This window comes from Diadema antillarum, unplaced genomic scaffold (assembly GCF_040938485.1).
Source record: "Diadema antillarum isolate AM-2024a unplaced genomic scaffold, OU_Dant_1.0 scf00000029, whole genome shotgun sequence".
Classification (NCBI taxonomy): domain Eukaryota; kingdom Metazoa; phylum Echinodermata; class Echinoidea; order Diadematoida; family Diadematidae; genus Diadema; species Diadema antillarum.
Window position 1 is genome coordinate 2840046 of NW_027270918.1, and position 17813 is coordinate 2857858.

The 17813-nt window shown below is 38.2% G+C and overlaps 1 protein-coding gene across 2 annotated transcripts in view; it reads right to left on the bottom strand.

Moving 5' to 3' along the window:
• Nucleotides 1–3538, bottom strand: part of LOC139739053 (voltage-gated delayed rectifier potassium channel KCNH1-like) — a 153859-nt gene extending 150321 nt beyond the window's left edge. For both annotated transcript variants that reach the window (XM_071649677.1, XM_071649669.1), the window contains exon 1: nucleotides 2985–3538. In XM_071649677.1, the coding sequence (XP_071505778.1) occupies nucleotides 2985–3063 (79 nt within the window). In that variant the 5' untranslated portion in view covers nucleotides 3064–3538. The remainder of the gene's footprint in view (nucleotides 1–2984) is intronic.
• Between the last annotated feature and the right edge of the window lie 14275 nt (nucleotides 3539–17813).

Below are 17813 nucleotides of genomic sequence, written 5' to 3' on the forward strand. Positions count from 1 at the left end.
AGCGTCAAAGTGCGTCGGGCTATGACCTTTGACCCCGCGCGCGAAATCGCACCTTGCGGGTACGATATGCTATTAAAGTGAAAGCTAATTACGTTGACAACACACGCGCACACACACACACACACACACACACACACACACACACACACACACACACATGGAACCATGACGGCAGATTGTATACACACTTTGAAGGTACATGTATTCTGACAACTGTAATGGATTCTAATGGACTCAAAAGGAGATTCTAGATAATTATGTTGGCTTGTATATACCTTTAGGTGTCACCAGCTAATGGCTGCACCCTGCACCTTGATTGATAGGTGTTTTTCTTTTCTTTTCAATAATCTGTACGTTTACTGTCAGAAATGCGCATTTCCTACTCAAGGTTGATTTATCCCATTTATTTGTCATTGTACAACTTGTACTTTTTTGGCAGAGATCTTTCCCCAACTATTAACAGGAAATATCGATTTCTGTTAAAGACATTCACGAAGGCTGAACAGCAAGAAGATGAGACTTGAGCTTGTATTTGGATTCAACCGCTAATTCCTGCCTGTGTGGCTAATAAAAGCACTCTTGTATATCATGTCATAATTCGATTGATTACGGTCGCGCGCGCTGTCGTTGTTGGACCGAGAACAGTGACGCCGCGCGACGCACTCGCACGATACTCGCCGATAGACTCGGCGATAGGAGAGTATCGGTCTCGCCTGCGAGAAGTTTCCCGCAGCATTGAGTGAACCTAGTGCCCAGTGCTTTCACCCTGTTGTCTTTCCGACAAATTGAATAACGCGTTGTATTCCTTGCATAATGTTCACGACAATACATCGTTTAAAGTGAAATCTTATCGTTTCATTCTGACAATCGAGCATACAGGTAGAATAAAAGATTGACATCACTTGACGCAACAAATAAATGTCAACAAGATAATTTTCCTCAAGAGGTTTCTGATCGGAGAAGTATCAGAAATATCATATTCATATCGGGGATAGATATCAGGGACACCTGTATAACCACGAAAGATAGGTGAATTGTGAAATGAATTGGTGAAAGTAATCACCGCTTGATTTGATTTATGCGTATATCATTATGTGATGTTAAAAATGCACGTCACTGTTTGTAAGAAATTTGTTCATTCCGACTAAAAATCAAGAATTATGTCGCGGAATTCTCGTGAAATGCCGCTGACAAACACGAAGCTAAAAATCAAGGAGTGCGTTACACATGTATTTTTATTTACAAGCGATGTAGGCCTACACTGGTTGATGACATTGCAATATGAGGGCAACTGATCAGCATGCGTAAGTCCTTCAGCAACATGACGGTAGAAGCAAATTTGAAGCACTATCACTATATGATTTCTGTCATTGCAGTAGTAGTAGTAGTAGTAGTAGTAGTAGCAGCAGCAGCAGCAGTAGTATTAGTAGTGGTAGTATAGTATTATAGTAGTAGTATGTAGGAGGAGGATGAGGAGAAGCATAACTGAATCATCATGACACTGTAATGATTATTGCAATTACCATTATCATCATCATCAAATCATTATTTGCTGTCATTTTAACTGTTACATAATTGTTTTTATCATTGGTAGTAACATTAATTCAGTGTAATCATCGTCATCATCATCATCAGTAGTGGCATCATTATCGCCTTCATTCCATCGTCGCTGCCATCATAATTATCAAACCATATTGATCATATTGTTAATTCCATCAGCCTCTGAACAATCATGTCACAACATTGGAGTAGGCTGCAACTATGATAAAAGGTCTAGAGAGAATACGGACCCGTGTTGTGTCTAAGAAACGTGGTTCATCGTTTGTGACACCTGTTGACGAGAGCCCACAACACGAGGAGTAGTGTAGGAGCGATCTATCCGGCAGAGAAAGGCGACACCAGGGGCTTGGGAACGCTTGACATTATCGGGTGCAACGCCATTATTGATCACACGAGTGATCATTTTACGAGACGTATAATACGTCGTCTCTACTTTGCCTTCATCTCTTCATGTGCCTTCATCTATCTAAAACATTATTTTTTGCCCTTTTAAACATTCTTCTTCTTTCTCTTTCAATCTCCATCGTGTTCAACTCATTTTTTTACTTGCTCCAGTTTTTATGAGGAAGTTACACTGTTCTTGTCTCAGTTTTTTCCCCGATGCAAGCCCAGAGAGGATATCTTCCTCTAAACAACGTAGGGAGCGCGATTGTAATTGTTCTGACCTAGTCACAATGACGAGAATATGATAGATGGAAAACTGACACCTTCACTCTATCACATGTTGCAGTTGCGAGTGTCCATGTAATTTCTTTTGTAAACATTCGGGTATGAGGACAATTATGCGAACTCGCTGGTAAGTCGTCCCCCGTAATATACCTCATTATACCATGAGCTGGCATTAATCTTTGTTTATATTCGTATCGCATGTCGTGGGTGTGATCAGGCAAGCTATATCTCTTATTTTTCAGCCTGGGCCGGGCCCAGCTATGCAAACATTTTATGTTAAACTAACCTCTCAAAAAGAAAAAAAAAAGACGAAGATATACATACTTCCCCGTCATGCATATTCCACGATAAATATAGCGATCCATGAAAGGAAAGCTTGCATAGCTCTCGGCTTTCCAAACCTGTCGGCTGACACGAACTGACTATAGCCTGAGTCTGACATTTTCTCGTGGCAAGTAAAAAAATGTTGACGAAGGGAAAGCGTACACATCTTTCACTCTTTCAAATGAAATTAGCTTTGCATGCTAACAGGAGAGTGGCGAAAGTATTACATCCTCACTATGTCTACGGTAGATGGAGGACTATGCAAAATGACCCATGTCGGGGAAAATGGCATGGCTTTACGTTGCACTGATGAAAAACTCTGTCATAAACGAACATCAGTGACATCAGATAATAAGAGTACCATTTTTTTTAACATTCGTTTGAAATGAATGGTGAAAACTGTGGATTATGATAGTGAAGATAAGACTTACGCTGGATGGATGACCTCCGTATAATGTTCTCCAGAAAGGTATTCTGGGGGGCGACAAGCCCCCGACGAGCCATTGGCATAATGCCACTACAGGGCCACGTTGATCTCCTGTGTTTCTTGGAGAAAAGAGGTCCAGAGCGATGATTACAAACTTCCCGGCCCTCTGGAAGAGGATCTAAATGTCCTCACCCTCAAGATGATGCGAGCTTTGACGGGAGTCGAGGGGCAACAAAGAAGATGAAAAGGATGAAGTATACGTCACTTGTTATATTCCACGGAATCAAATCCAGACTGATCTACGCGATTGATCAGAGGTATCGTCTGCTGGAGATGGTTTTTATTTGACAAAATAAAGCCAATCATCTGAAGTAGGCGGTCGAGTAGTCCGCGAATGCTGCCATTTTGACTTAGCGAAAACAAATCGCTGCCTCCATCCCCCCTGTACTCCAATCTACGGCGGTATTGAGAATAAAGCGCTCGCCTATTGCGATGGGTTAGCGATGCAGCCACACCGACATGCGCACAACACACGGGTCTGCATTATTAACTATTATTTGTTACTTCGACTTTGGCTTGGCTTAGCTTAGTCCGTGTGCATGCGCCGATGACAATTAAGTGCAGAGAGGGGAAGAAGGAAAATGAGCGATCCCAACGGAGCATGCGCGGTGATGGGTATACGCATTGCTTCCCCGCTAGACGCCAAGTCAGTTGCCATGACAGCGGGACTCGACCAATTCATTTCGACAAATATTGCTACGCTAGACTGGCAACGCGTGGTGCGGTTCTCCTCTTCCCTCCATCTCTCCTTCTGTGTCCCTTTCCCCATTTTCTACCGTATTCCAAAACTGTGAAAGAATACCCTTTGGGAGGTGACGCCGTTACACGTCACCATCGGGGCGTTATCTTTCCTATGATGGGTGAAGGTATATGAAAACAGGGGGTGGGGTTGAGGGGAGCTCGAATACTTTCCATTTTTATCAGGTAAAAACTCATCGAGCCATGTCACGCGCTCGCGCGTGGTATTTGTCGGTGCAAATTGCAATTATGATTTTTGTGGAGTCGGTGGGATCCGCGAGCCTTCACCACACCTCAGTATATGCATGGATTGGATGGCTATAATTGATCACTCTCCCGAGGTTTTTTTGCGGGCGCGATCTGCCAAGACCTGTGGCAGGTTGCGGAGTAAACTGCAAATACCTCCCCCTCCTCACCCCTTGTGATCGGACAATTATGATGGACAAGTTGCCAAACAAAGCTCTTGAGGTGAGACTCAATCATTTTTTTTTTCTTTTGATAGCAATGGTCATGATGACATATTGATGTACGCGGCTCCTCCAACGCAAACTGCTCCGGCGCAAGAGGGAAAAGTATCATTAGGCGCCCAGTTGTGGCAGACGATGTGAAATCGGGTGGAAAGACTCGTGATCGATAGGACTAATCATAAGACGGGCATCGATCACAGGATGCCGTATCAGCTCCCGTCCCAAATACACGCGAATACAGTTAATGCTCGGAAAGAAAGCAATGTGAAAGACTGTGGACCACTCTTACTTAAAGGGGAATTCTAGTCCCGTTAAAAGTTAGTCTGATAAGAAAGAGCGAAATCTTGTGAGCACAACGGTGAAAATTTGATGAAAATCAGATAAGAATTAAGAAAATTATGGCAGTGTGAAATTTCGCTAATGTGCACAAAACACTTCTCGAACAGTCAATATGAATATGCCAATGAGTGCGCTGATGATGTCATTCCCTCACAACTTTCTACGTATAGTTTGCAAACAAAGTCTTGAAATTTCCAGTCTTTTGTTCAAAATCAATTGTATACTCACGTCTCAAATCCTAATAATAATAGGGCATATCTGACTGATCATTATTCTGCAGTTATCCATCCAGGATGAAATTAGTTTATAGCTGTACAGTAGAAAATTCGAATTTTAGTTATTTTTTTTGTACACAATCACTGGAAAATTGTGAAGTGATGACATCTACTTGTCTCTCATAATTTTTTATGCGCTATCTACATTCAGCAAAAAAAAAAAAAGAGAAGAAAGTAAACATTATTTCCAGTAAATATTTTTCATAGAAGATTTTGATAAAAATCATTGTGTCATATACCATACCAAAGTTTATTCAATTGGCTATCAACCTGTTAGATTAATACAAAGGGAAATTTTACGCATGAGTAAACACATTCATTTTTGTCTTCCATGACACAAAAGTAAAAATTGCAGAAATTGACTTTTATTCCTTTGCAAATATCTTTCAAAATGGCAATGACAACAAAATATCAATTTTGCACAATTACAGACATAAATGAAAAAGCAAAAATAAGTTTTTGTACCCTTGTATCTCTTTCTATCCTCAAACAAAAGCAAAGCGAGAAACTAAAGGGGAAAATAAGGATTTTCTGTCAACTCATAACTTGAAATGACATAGGAAGAAAGACGCAAAGGTGACAACATGGACAGAATTTCTTTATTTCGTTCTTTTGATTTAGGAATTCATGAATTCATGAGGCAAGTTCAAGAACCAAATATTATTTTCAATTTTTCAATTTAAAATAACCTTTCCAATTTCTACCATTTTTGTTAATATTGTTTCTTCCTTAATGTCATTTGAATTTGGATTTGACCGAAAATTCTTCATTTTCCTGCATCATTTTTTGCCTCTCTTTATCTATGGGGGCTACAAAGACATTGTGCAGATCAAAGGTTGGTTTTTGAAAATTAATTTGTCTTTCATGTTGTGTTAAGATTGTCTTTTGTTCTCATTGTTATATGGAAGAGTACGTATGCGTGAATGAGATCTTGTCCATTTTTTGCAATTTTTACTTTTGTGCCTTTGAAGAGAAAAATGAAAGTGTTCACTGATGCGTAAGGTCTCCCCCTTTTTTTACCTACCAGGTTGATAGTCAATTAAATTCCCTTTAACATGGTTTATAAAACATAAATATTTAGCTAAAAATGCTATGAGAAATATGAACTTGATAAAGTGTTTACTTTTTTTTTGCTGAGTGTATATTCACATCAATTGTTCGAGAACTGTTTTTAAAAAGATAGCGAAGCAGCACAATTTCATAACTTCCCTAATTTCTGTTAGATTTTGAACAAATTTTCTTTGTTCTGCTTAAAGAATTGTACTCTTTCTTTTCAGACTAGCTTTTAACTGGGCTGGAATTCCTCTTTAAGATCTGCATTTGAATTCATTATCAGACACAAATAATTAAAACAAGACAAACAAACAAACATCTAACAATTCAAAATAGAGAGGAGCAGGAATAAAGTAATAGAACATTCTTGCAACAATATTTCTTACTGTGTTGAAGGGGCATTGGTTTCAAAACAAACAACGATATTTTGTTAGGAGAAAAACAACAAGCTGACCCCTTACTCTGTATAGCCATCTGATGGTCGAAAAATTAAGATTGTCATCGTTCAACGCACTTAGAATGCATAATGCGTTCCATAGGCCAGATAATTATTATAACACTTATTCGTAGGGCAAAACAGTAAGTGGATTTACTAAATATGTATTAACATATATATATATATATATATAAATATATAAATATATATATATATATATACATATATATTCTATATATATATATATATATATATATATATATATGAAAAACGCGTGAGTGTGTGTGTGTGTGTGTGTGTGTGTGTGTTTGTGTGTGTGTTTGTTGGTTGTGTCTGCCTATACATGTAATGTGCCTATCTGGAGGTCGCTTCTTAATTGACTGATCATTTTGATGATAGTATATAGTCAAGCTCACAAGTAGAAATAATTGACTTCTTTTTAAAGTTGAATTTTCTGATTCGTCCAAAAACTCTGTTTCTTCATTTTGTACAAGCTTATCAGAATGCGATCAAAATGATCTTGAGAGAAAATAATCACCTGAAGTTCATACCGTTTGTTGATGGTTGTAAACAAGTGTCGTTATTGCATATTCAGCGAAGCAAATATTGTAATTATTCTTTATCTTAAAAAGATAATAAGCTTCTTTACTGCTTATATGAATTTCACCCTGAGGTATAAACGTTGTTGAATTGGCGCTATTGTTTGAATGGTTAAAATCGATCTTTGCTCAAGTGAAGCACTTGAAGCGTCAACCTCCTCTTAAAAAAGCAAGGAGCTGCAAGTTGATTGTGTGAGGAATACGCCAATAAATGCCACTGCTATTGGAAACAGAACCCACTGAATGAAATACAGTTACCCACCCAAGATATAATATTATTATTCCACTTAACGCCCCCACGTAAAGTCACTCTTTTCTGCTTACGCACGTGTAATCGTACATGCACGTATTTACTTTTATTACCTACCTTTTAACCATATCATCTCAAGTCAGTTTTATATATATATATATATATACATATATATATATATATATATATATATATACATATATATATATATATATATATATATATATATATATATGTACATATCATACAAATATAAATAGGGCCTATATATATATGTATATATATGTATATATATATATATATATATATATACATTTATATATATATATATATGTACATATCATACAAATATAAATAGGGCCTATATATATATGTATATATATATATATATATATATATATATATATATGACAGCAATAAAAGCCTTAGTAAAACCCTTCTGTGCTGTAGGTTTCATAGTCTGTTTTTGTTAGTTTCTCTGTGGCTCTCGATATAACTTCACCACGTATTTCATTTTCCTCATTCGTTTCTTGGGAATAGTGAGTGTTATTACAGTACAAATGCCAATCAATGCTTTATTCCCTCTCATGTTGATTGTTGTTGCTTACTTAAGAAATCATTTAGATGGAAATGTCCAAAACAAACATACGAACAACGTGCAAACACTCATATAGCTTACACTCCATGGCCATTCCAACATACTATATCACACGATTATCTATCATTGTCATCAGAGCTGAAATATATATAACTCATAGCAAGCATTAACGTATTTATCGCAGGAATCGAATGTGGTGGAAGTGTATAAGAAATTATCATCCATCACAAAACATCCAGGCTACCCATGATGTTAATGTTCAACATACCGCTCAAATAAGTAATGATAACGTAACGATAGTTTCAGAATAATCCAACCGAGGACTTGTTCACGCTTATCCAGAAAGTACCAAAGCTCGTAAAGTTGATATCCACCAAGATTGAACTAGTATTAATGTTTAGCGGTGCTTCCTGAATGCGGTTTCCAACAATGCATCGACCCGTCCTATTTCTTTGGGGATGATGTTCCACATTTTGGAAGTAACGATATTAAATTGCTTATCAACGATTGTTACGTTCAATCTCTAATTGGACAACCTTAGGGGATCATAAGGACGATAATGTGTCGGGGGAAAGTACCTTCTCTCGCGAAGTGATCACGAAAACATCACTCTATGACAGTTAAAGAATTTGAAGTCTAATCAGCTATACTGTTGTGGTCTGTAAGAAGAAGAAGAAGAAGAAGAAAAAAAAAAGGACCCAAACCATTCCTTCGATCAGTCCACAAGGTTGACAATAGGCATTTTATGAAAGAAACGATAGAATGTTTAAAAACCATGATACTCGTCAAACTACCCAATCATTTTCAACTCCGTGTTACACTTGGGACCAAACACTAATCACGCAGACAGCGTACGTCAAGCTAAGCAGGCGTGAGATCTTGGGAGATACTAGTAGTATCGATTGCCTGATATGATGATATGAAGCGAAGTATACTAGTACAACTGTTGATGAATCTCCTCATGCCGTCTGATAGTGGCGCTATCACGGTATTTAAACCATTCAGTTCGACTGTTCGGCAATTGGTAAAGGCATTCAGCGAAAACGGCGATCAACCTCTACTCATCAACAACATCTAACACACATACAGGCACAAACACATGCATAATAGCAAATAAAAACAGAAGAAAAACAAAATACCCAGATACACACGCACCATCACATCCTGATACGAGAAAAACATGAAAAAATATTAGCTCTATACAACTTGAGGTCATGACGTCATCTGTAATCCATCGATTCACACGTGATTGAGTCAAGATTAACTTATAGAGCGCTGTTATTAGTCAAGTGAGTCGCGTGTGTTTCTTCGTATCACCACACACACACACACACACACACACACACACACACACACACACACACACACACACACACACACACACATACACAACACAACACAGATTATTGCGGCTGCCGTCAACTTTGTCAACTTTAAGTAAGCGTAGAAAGCCTACCAAGACTGTGGTTCTAATCTTCTTTAATTAATGAAACGTTTCGAATCTGCACAGTGTTAGCACTCTTTGCAAGCCTTCCAAAGTCCATCCACATCGATGTAAGGATGGTATTTTCTCTTTAAGATATACCCACACATTTCAGATGTGTGGAATAAAAGAACTCATCAATAATGGTACAAGCACCTTTAACACTCTTTTTTTTTCTAACATGAAAGAGGGCTACATTACCCGGCAGATGTTTCTCGAGCACTATTAATTCAATAATGTGATACTAATTCTGGAAAATGAGCCACTAAAGCATAATGCTATAAAGTGATCCCGACTCTGATCATGACTGTACCCCCCCCCCCCACCCCACTTTGGCAAAATGATAGTCACCCATCAAAAACACCTTGAATTGCTGTGGAATATTTTGTCGAGAAGGAAGTAAAGACAAGATCACTTACTTACAAGACATAAGTTTTCGATTTCCTTTCCATAAACATGAATCTTACCTATAACGCTATCCCAAATTCATTTACTTGCGACAATCCTGATATCAATTTATTTCCAAAATCGGACATAAATTTAAAGTAATTTCTGTTGATTTCTGCTCCGATTGCAAATTAAAAAAAAATCACGAGGAAAATGTATGGTGGCGAAGGTGCATGGAAAACAGCGGCTTTTGACAATAATATTATGACACATCTTCGTGGTCCATTTATTGTTTAACCCCGACTTCGCTTAATTGTATTCATAAAGATCTCTGCTATTGTATGCAAAATGTATCTTCTTGTATTTTCTACCGTAAATACCAAACTGCCATTTTTGTATCTTGAAGGTCGCAGACTGTCTTAGATACACTTTAACAAGGAGTGATGGCATATAATAACATAGACATGATCTGAGTGTATCCGATAAATGGCACACTTAACCTTGTTTAGATAAGCCCGTGCATCAATATCACGCAAAGACAGGCGCCTTTGCTAAACCCCCTTCATCAGATTCACAAAGCAAAATCGAGAGCTGAAAATGGTAATATATATATATATATATATATATATATATATATATATATATATCACTCACGGGGAAGAGAGTGCATCCTATAGGCCCTCTTGTGTTACAATAGCGCCAATCAGTGTCCTCTCAAAACCTGAGAAAATAATATACCCGCCAACATTCGTGTTCATGATAAGCTTGGTTCCTAGGACGAAGTACGGTGGGAATCGCTATGTATAACATAACGTGTTTGTTCTTGTGTTTTCATCGTTACACAAAAAGTTTGACTATGGGATTTATTTTCGTCATGAATAATTTTGCATCATTATGATGAAAGCCTCCGAAAATGTTACTACCTCAGCCAAGGAGGTACATGTTTTTGCTGGGTGTTGTTTGTTTGTCTATCTGTTGGGAAATCACAATATGGGTGGAAATGAGCTGCTTGGCGGAGATCTGCGCTCTTCAAGTGCTTATATCTATATTTAATACGTAAAATATGTTTTTATTTTTATTTTCACAGATTACGGTGTTCATCTCGAAATCGACATGTAGTGGTGTAAGGGGTACAATATTTGGCGACGGATAGAGGCAGTACCGATGCTATTTTAAACAATATTGATAGATTGCGGGTTGGGTGCCTTTAAAGTCTGTCGATGTTGACGTTCGATAATCTTCAGAGTTATCGATACGAGCCCCCGAGGTTTCCTGAGTTGGCGTGGCTCGACAAGGAGCGCTTGGCCCATCTCTGATAGTACTACTTTCAGTCTCTCCCTCTTTCTCAGCCTATCGACGATTGCCACTTGGGAGGGGACAGAATCACTGATATAAAAACGATACTCTTTCTTTAAAAAGTATAATAATTATATATATATATGTATTCATATATATATATATATACATATATTATATCTTATATTATATATATTCATATTTTATATTTTATATATTATATATTATATATATATATATACATATATCATATTTTATATTATATATATATATATTTGATATTTGATATATATTATATATATATATATATATATATATATATATATATATACACATTCATGGTCGTGCGCATGGTGATCAAGTAAGCAAATTAGCATTTTGACACAAAAGATGGATGAGATACAAAGCCTGCCATCTCTGAGGGTTTAAGAAGCGGAGTTGATTGAACGCATCGAACCTTGGTCGCAGCTTGGTCACTTTATAAAATGACCACTGTCCAGCGAAACTACAGTCCTGTGAAATTTAATTTGAACTGGACATCATGAATTATGCCAAATAATGGACTGACCTGTCTCATAATTGCGATCCCTGCTCATCTTAGTTGTTGCACTGCATGGCGATGCTTCTATCATATGAGTACTAGATGAATCATTTTGCAGAATGAAATAGTATGTTCGAAAAAATGGAATTTAACTTGTAGCAAAATATTTTAGGTTTTACATTAGACGGCAGTTGTCTTTTGATGTACATATTATACAATATCTAAAGGACACTCAACACAGGAGAAAACATTAAGATGAATGGGAGGTATTGAAAAAAGGACGAACAGATATGACTTGTCGGGATTGCTCATCCTTCAAGAATGTTGGAGAAAATGAAGTATCATGCAAAGACGTTACGGTATACATAATAAGAGATAAAAACAATGTCTGAATCTCTGAAGAATCCAATCGAAAAACAAAGTTGGAAACACTACTGGTCCCACTTAACCAAAATATTTTCTTCTCTGCAATTGAACATTAGATGCTTTGTGTGTAGCTTCGCAAACAAACTTGAACATGGGCACGGAGATGCATCTGATCGAAAAAATTTTCCCTGCAGTCGGACCCCATCCCCCCCCCCCCAAAAAAAAAAGTCTATATTATTCTGATCCTTGAGATATTACAGATTATTTACAAGGACATCAAACACGACGACATTCTTTAGCTGTTGAATACACACCTTATTGAAGGGAGAGAAAGAGACGCACGCACGCACACACACACACACACACACACACACGCAGAGAGAGAGAGAGAGAGAGAGAGGGAGAGGGGGAGAGGGATGACTGAAGCTTAATTTGTGTATCTTCTTAGTCTCTGTACATAATCATGATATACGAGTATTAACATGATGCAGGCAAAAGCTCGGAAGAAACAAGAAAGTTAACATGAACAAGTTGGTTTATTAAAAAAACAAACAAACAGAGAACATAGCCGAGTGCATCATCGAGTGTATCATATTGTATGATATTGCAGACCGACTATCTTTTCTTTCTCTCTCTCTCTCTCTTTCTCCCTCTCTTTCTCTCTCCATATGCCAAATCAAACTTTGTTACATCATACATGTATTGTCTGGTTACTCATTAAAATGCATAATGACAAAAGTTGAAATCTCTTTCAGTTTAATAAAATCAATGTCGAAATTCGGGGAGTACCACACTGTGGATGTCATTTTTTTTTTACTTTCGAAGCGAAATTTTGCCCCCTAACAAGAAACAAACAAGCTGGCAAACCCCCCCCCCCCCCACCAACAACATCAACAACAAATATCTGTTTTGTAAAAACAACAACAAACAAATTGCGGACGACTGTGGGGACGAGGGGTGTTATCGTGGTACATAAGATGATATCGTGCAGGTGAATAAACTGATGTGCATGTCATCATCAACACATTCATGTGGTTATCGTCATCATCTTTTATTTTTTATAATTACACATAATCATATACTTCGGTTCCTTTGCGCCAACTTTGTATTCATGCATCGAATCAGGAGCGAATGGCATGTTGTTAAATTAGCTTTCAAGATTTTTTTTTGCCTTCCCTCGCTCTACGGAGTGTATTTATTGTTGTTGTTTTGATTGTGTCTCATCAATTTTTGTATGGTATGCAATTCATGTGGAGGTTCCAGCAGACAAACTGACCTCCACTGTTTGCGAATTCGACACCAGGCGGCCATGCTTGGTTGGTGCCGTACCCCCAGGGAGGTGCCAACTTCTCTTCCCGGAAAGGAACCGGCTCGCAATAAACTCCCGATGACTCGACATGCTCCAACGCCTTACCGGCCGGTGCGGGAAAGCTTATTGCCTGACGATGTGACCAGACTCGTCGAAGATGGCTGGAAGTCTGATGGAAACTTGAATTTTGAATCTGAATTTTGCGATTATACGAGTTCATGGTGTGATTTCGTACTACTATTATTCATTATTGAATACTTCGTATGATAAGAAGTCATAAAATGTCAGCATTGTATAATTTATCGCGTGTTCTGTATGTGGTTGTCAACGGCTTTGTGTCATAAAATGCCATAATTGATGGTAAATCTTATTTTTACATTTGCATTTGAGGCCTTGGAAGGTACCTTGGAAGGTACAGGCAGCGTACAGGATTAAGGAAACATCTTGCATTAACGCCACCACCACAACCATCACCATCATCTTCACCGTCACATCACCACCATCATCCTCATCATCATCAACATCATCATCATTAGAAATCATCAGCAGTATCATTAGCAACAGCATCATTATCATCATCATTACCGTAATAATTATCATCATCATTTTAAGCATCATCAGTATCATCATCATCATCATCATCATCATCATCATCATCATCATTGTGTATTATTGACAAGGTACAAAACTTGTGATATTACTTTTGATCTGATATTGCTGTATATGAGAAGTATGAAATAAAATAGATTGAAAATTGAATTGAATTACCATAATGATCGTCATTATTATCGGCATCATCGGAATCATCATCATCATCATCATCACCAACAGCATAATTTTCTTCTCATATCTTATATACCCTAATTAGCAGAAACTGACCACAACATATAGGCTAGAGAGGTTAACGCTCTGTAGGTCATGGCTTGATGGGACTCTCTGTCACTCTCTGCAGCTTCGACTATTTATGCTCTGTCCAGGGTCTAACGATATAAATTCCAAATTGGCCTTTTATTCTGTCTCAGGAAGACGTAGAAATCTATCATTCTGTAAAGCAAGACTTTGTCAACAGCGCAGTGAAATATTGCCAGGGTATCACTGATTTTGTTGAGAAGGAAAGCGACCTCATGGAGTTGAATTCTTTTTTTTTTTTGGTTTGTTTGTCAAGATTAAGGAGGCAGTATGCGTTTGTGTGATGATGATGATAAGGATGATGACAATGATAATGTGATGATGCACAGCATTTGTATAGCCCCATATATTTGTTTGATAAACATTCAAAGGCGCAGACTCTTCCAAGAGAGTTAGCAATTGAATGTCTGGTGGAAAATGTGAGTCTTTAGTGAGGCTTTGAAGTGCTCTAGTTTGTCAATTCAAAAAGATAGGAGGGAGGTTCCACAGGCAAGGAGCCATAGAGGAATATGCCCGGTCTCCATATTCCTTGAGATGTGTGATGGACATCTGGAGAGTAAAGCCAGATGAACGAAGGCCAGGGCGAGGATGACGCCGCTCATTAGAGAAGACAGGTATCCTGGGGCAGACCATGAATGACCTTTGTCCACACGGCCTGAGTGTGGAGAAACATTAATGTATAATAATATATGGAGAAGACTCTTGGAATATAGACAGTAGATGTTAGGGCAAACTGTTTGGCAAAAAACGGACACATTCGTTTTTAAACGTGTGTGTTCTGCGGAATGAGGAAGGACTATTTGTTTGTTTGTTTGTTTGTTTGTATTGGTTTGTTTGTAGTTTTTCTGCACTTAGCTATTTAGAAATAAATTATGACAATGATATGATATCGATAACAAAGTAATCAAATGAAAAACATATTATTGTCTATTTATCAAACGAGGTTTTGTATCATATATATATATATATATATATACATATATATATACATATATATGTATATACATATATATATATATATATATATACTAATATACTGTAACGAAAGTCGGTGGAACCGATTCGATTTAACTGTTCGATTAGTATTTGTTATGATCGATAGTGTGTATAACATAGAAAGGGGCACAATATCGAAACGGTGGACAAACGTTTTTCAAGGTGGTAGTGCATCATTATGAGTTTAAACATTTATTATTTAAAATGTGGTTACTTGTTTGTCGTGGACAAGTTTGAATTATCTTAATACCAACTCCGGTTTAGACCGATGATACATGCCGAATTAAAGTAACCATGTACAAGAGATACTGCTAAAATGTATAATCGTTGTACGAATTTAATAACCACGCCAACATTATAAATAATTTGAACGACTACTGCGAGTATTAACCGCGTCGCTTACGGCCGTGCGGGATGCGGGATTGCCTCCTCATTCCGCGATAGGAGGAGAGGCATATAAAGTGGCCGTTGTGTGACATAGTCCGCAACAAATAGCCCGTGTATGATACATTTCCAATGTGTTGTTATTGTTTGCTTCTATATGTAATAAACTGTACATATGTTCCTGTAATGCTGACTTCACTGTGTCTTCTTGAGTGTTCTACCACGATACAACAGCTTGGAGAGTAGTGGTACATGTTCCTGAGAAGACCAACTAGCAAGTCATTGGATTCCGGGTATATTGGTAATGTGACTTGTCGCATAGTCCGTGCCCAATCCAAGTTCCAGTCGTCGTCATTGGATTTCGGGTATAATGGTAATGTGACTTGTCGCATAGTCCGTGCCCAATCCAAGTTCCAGTTGTCGCCTGAGGAAGTTGGTAACGGTGCGATACCAGCACTTTATCCCGTGCCATCAACGACACCTGTGCCACCATATGGTTGTGAAAGGTGTTCCACGTTAGCGTGACTGAGTTGGTAGCAAAAGTCGGTAGCAGAGTTGGTAACAAAAGTTGGTAGCAGAACTTGGTAGCAAGAGTTGGTAGTAAAAGTTGGTAACAAAATAAGTGTACCAATTCAACATCCTCTATAAAGTGACGCTTGGGAGTGACATACTTTAAGTGATGCTGAACTTGGTATGTGTGCCGCTTGTGTTGGTGAGCTGCTTCTGACACACCATAATACATGGTAGCGTACAGACTTGTAGTTTTAATAATTTAAAGGGATCGTTGTAAACTGCAACAAAACGAACCCCGCCTACTCGGCCATCCTGACACGGCTCGCGGAGACATTTGTACAAACAGTCAAATACACTCTCTTAAATTCACGACGAGAAGGCGAGTTCGTCACAATATATATATATATATATATACATATATATATATATATATATATATATATACATATATATAAACACCTTGTCTGATAGTTTGATAAACAGGCACATTTTTTTTTATCAATGCAGAAGGTGGTATTATCATTAGCAATTATGATTGCAGCGATAGTAACCCCAAAACCCACACGTAGGTGTGGAGGGTTCAGACAGTAAGGTTAGGTTATGTGGGATGAGCTGTCTGATTGGCAACATATTTTTATTCTCTTTTCATAATGCTGGTTATTCATTGGTAAGCTTACCTAATTGTTGATGATGCTCGTTGGAGGGTGGACTATTTGGAGAGCATAACGCACAGGGACCAATATGCTCTATAGTATCACTGCACCAGCTGATAGTGGAACAGCGCCCTCTGCTATCGTAGGAAGACGTAAAGTTTGGGCATGGTGGCTATCGCGTGGCCGTATTCATTGCCCTCGATTCAGTATGGTAATGAATATAGAATATGTCAAAATGTCCTTCCATGAGTGTATTTTTCAGCTCTGTATCCCTCCATCTATCTACCAACCAGCCAACCTCCCTATTAATCCGTAGATTTGTCTGCTCTGTATCGGGTTCTGTATTAACGTTTGTACAATGTATGTAGGCATTGAAGGGTGTATCTAGTTTGTGTCTATTATGTGCTGGTACACATAAATGCATGATCATCTTACATCCAATCCCTACCCCCTCCCCCTTCCCACAGGATGTTGAACACAATTATGTCAGTGGTGTTAGGGAATTGATTGTACGGAAACTTGACCCACTATTTTCGGATGGACGTCATTTTATAGGCAAAGAGAGTGACTAGCATCTTTTGTTGCAGTCTATAGAGTGACAGTTGACGACGAACAGCAACACTCAAAGTTCATTCGGTGAAGCGAGAGAGAACTGTTTCGCAGGAAAAGGCATCTAGAGGTTGATTTTAAACTCGGGGGAGAATTGCGCCCGGAAGGTGTGCAATTTCACGCCCGCCAGATCCTCAGCAACGAAAATATGTCGGTTGGTGTCTGCGAAATAACTCGGATAGAATGAGGAGTGCGGAAGAACCGTGCGCGCAGTGGTCTCGGAGGTTCAGAGGCTATTACTCGGAATAATGAACGTGCACTGTTTAAGTCCTCTCCTTCACATTTGGCTATTACTGTTGCTATGATGTGAGGTGCATCTTCATTACTCTCATCAATATCGTATGGTGGAACGGGGCAGGTCAAAAGGTGAGGTCTGTTGATATAGATCCTAGTCACCGTTACTAGTTGACTATAATATCATTGATAATGGGTATCATCATCACCATTAGGCCTACTAATATCCTAATGATAGAATACAATCATGTCGTATCGTAACAATTCAGTTTAGAAACGATTGTCATGGTCGCTTCTATGCCTTTAATGCTGCCTTGTGCTTCTTCCAATATTCCTTA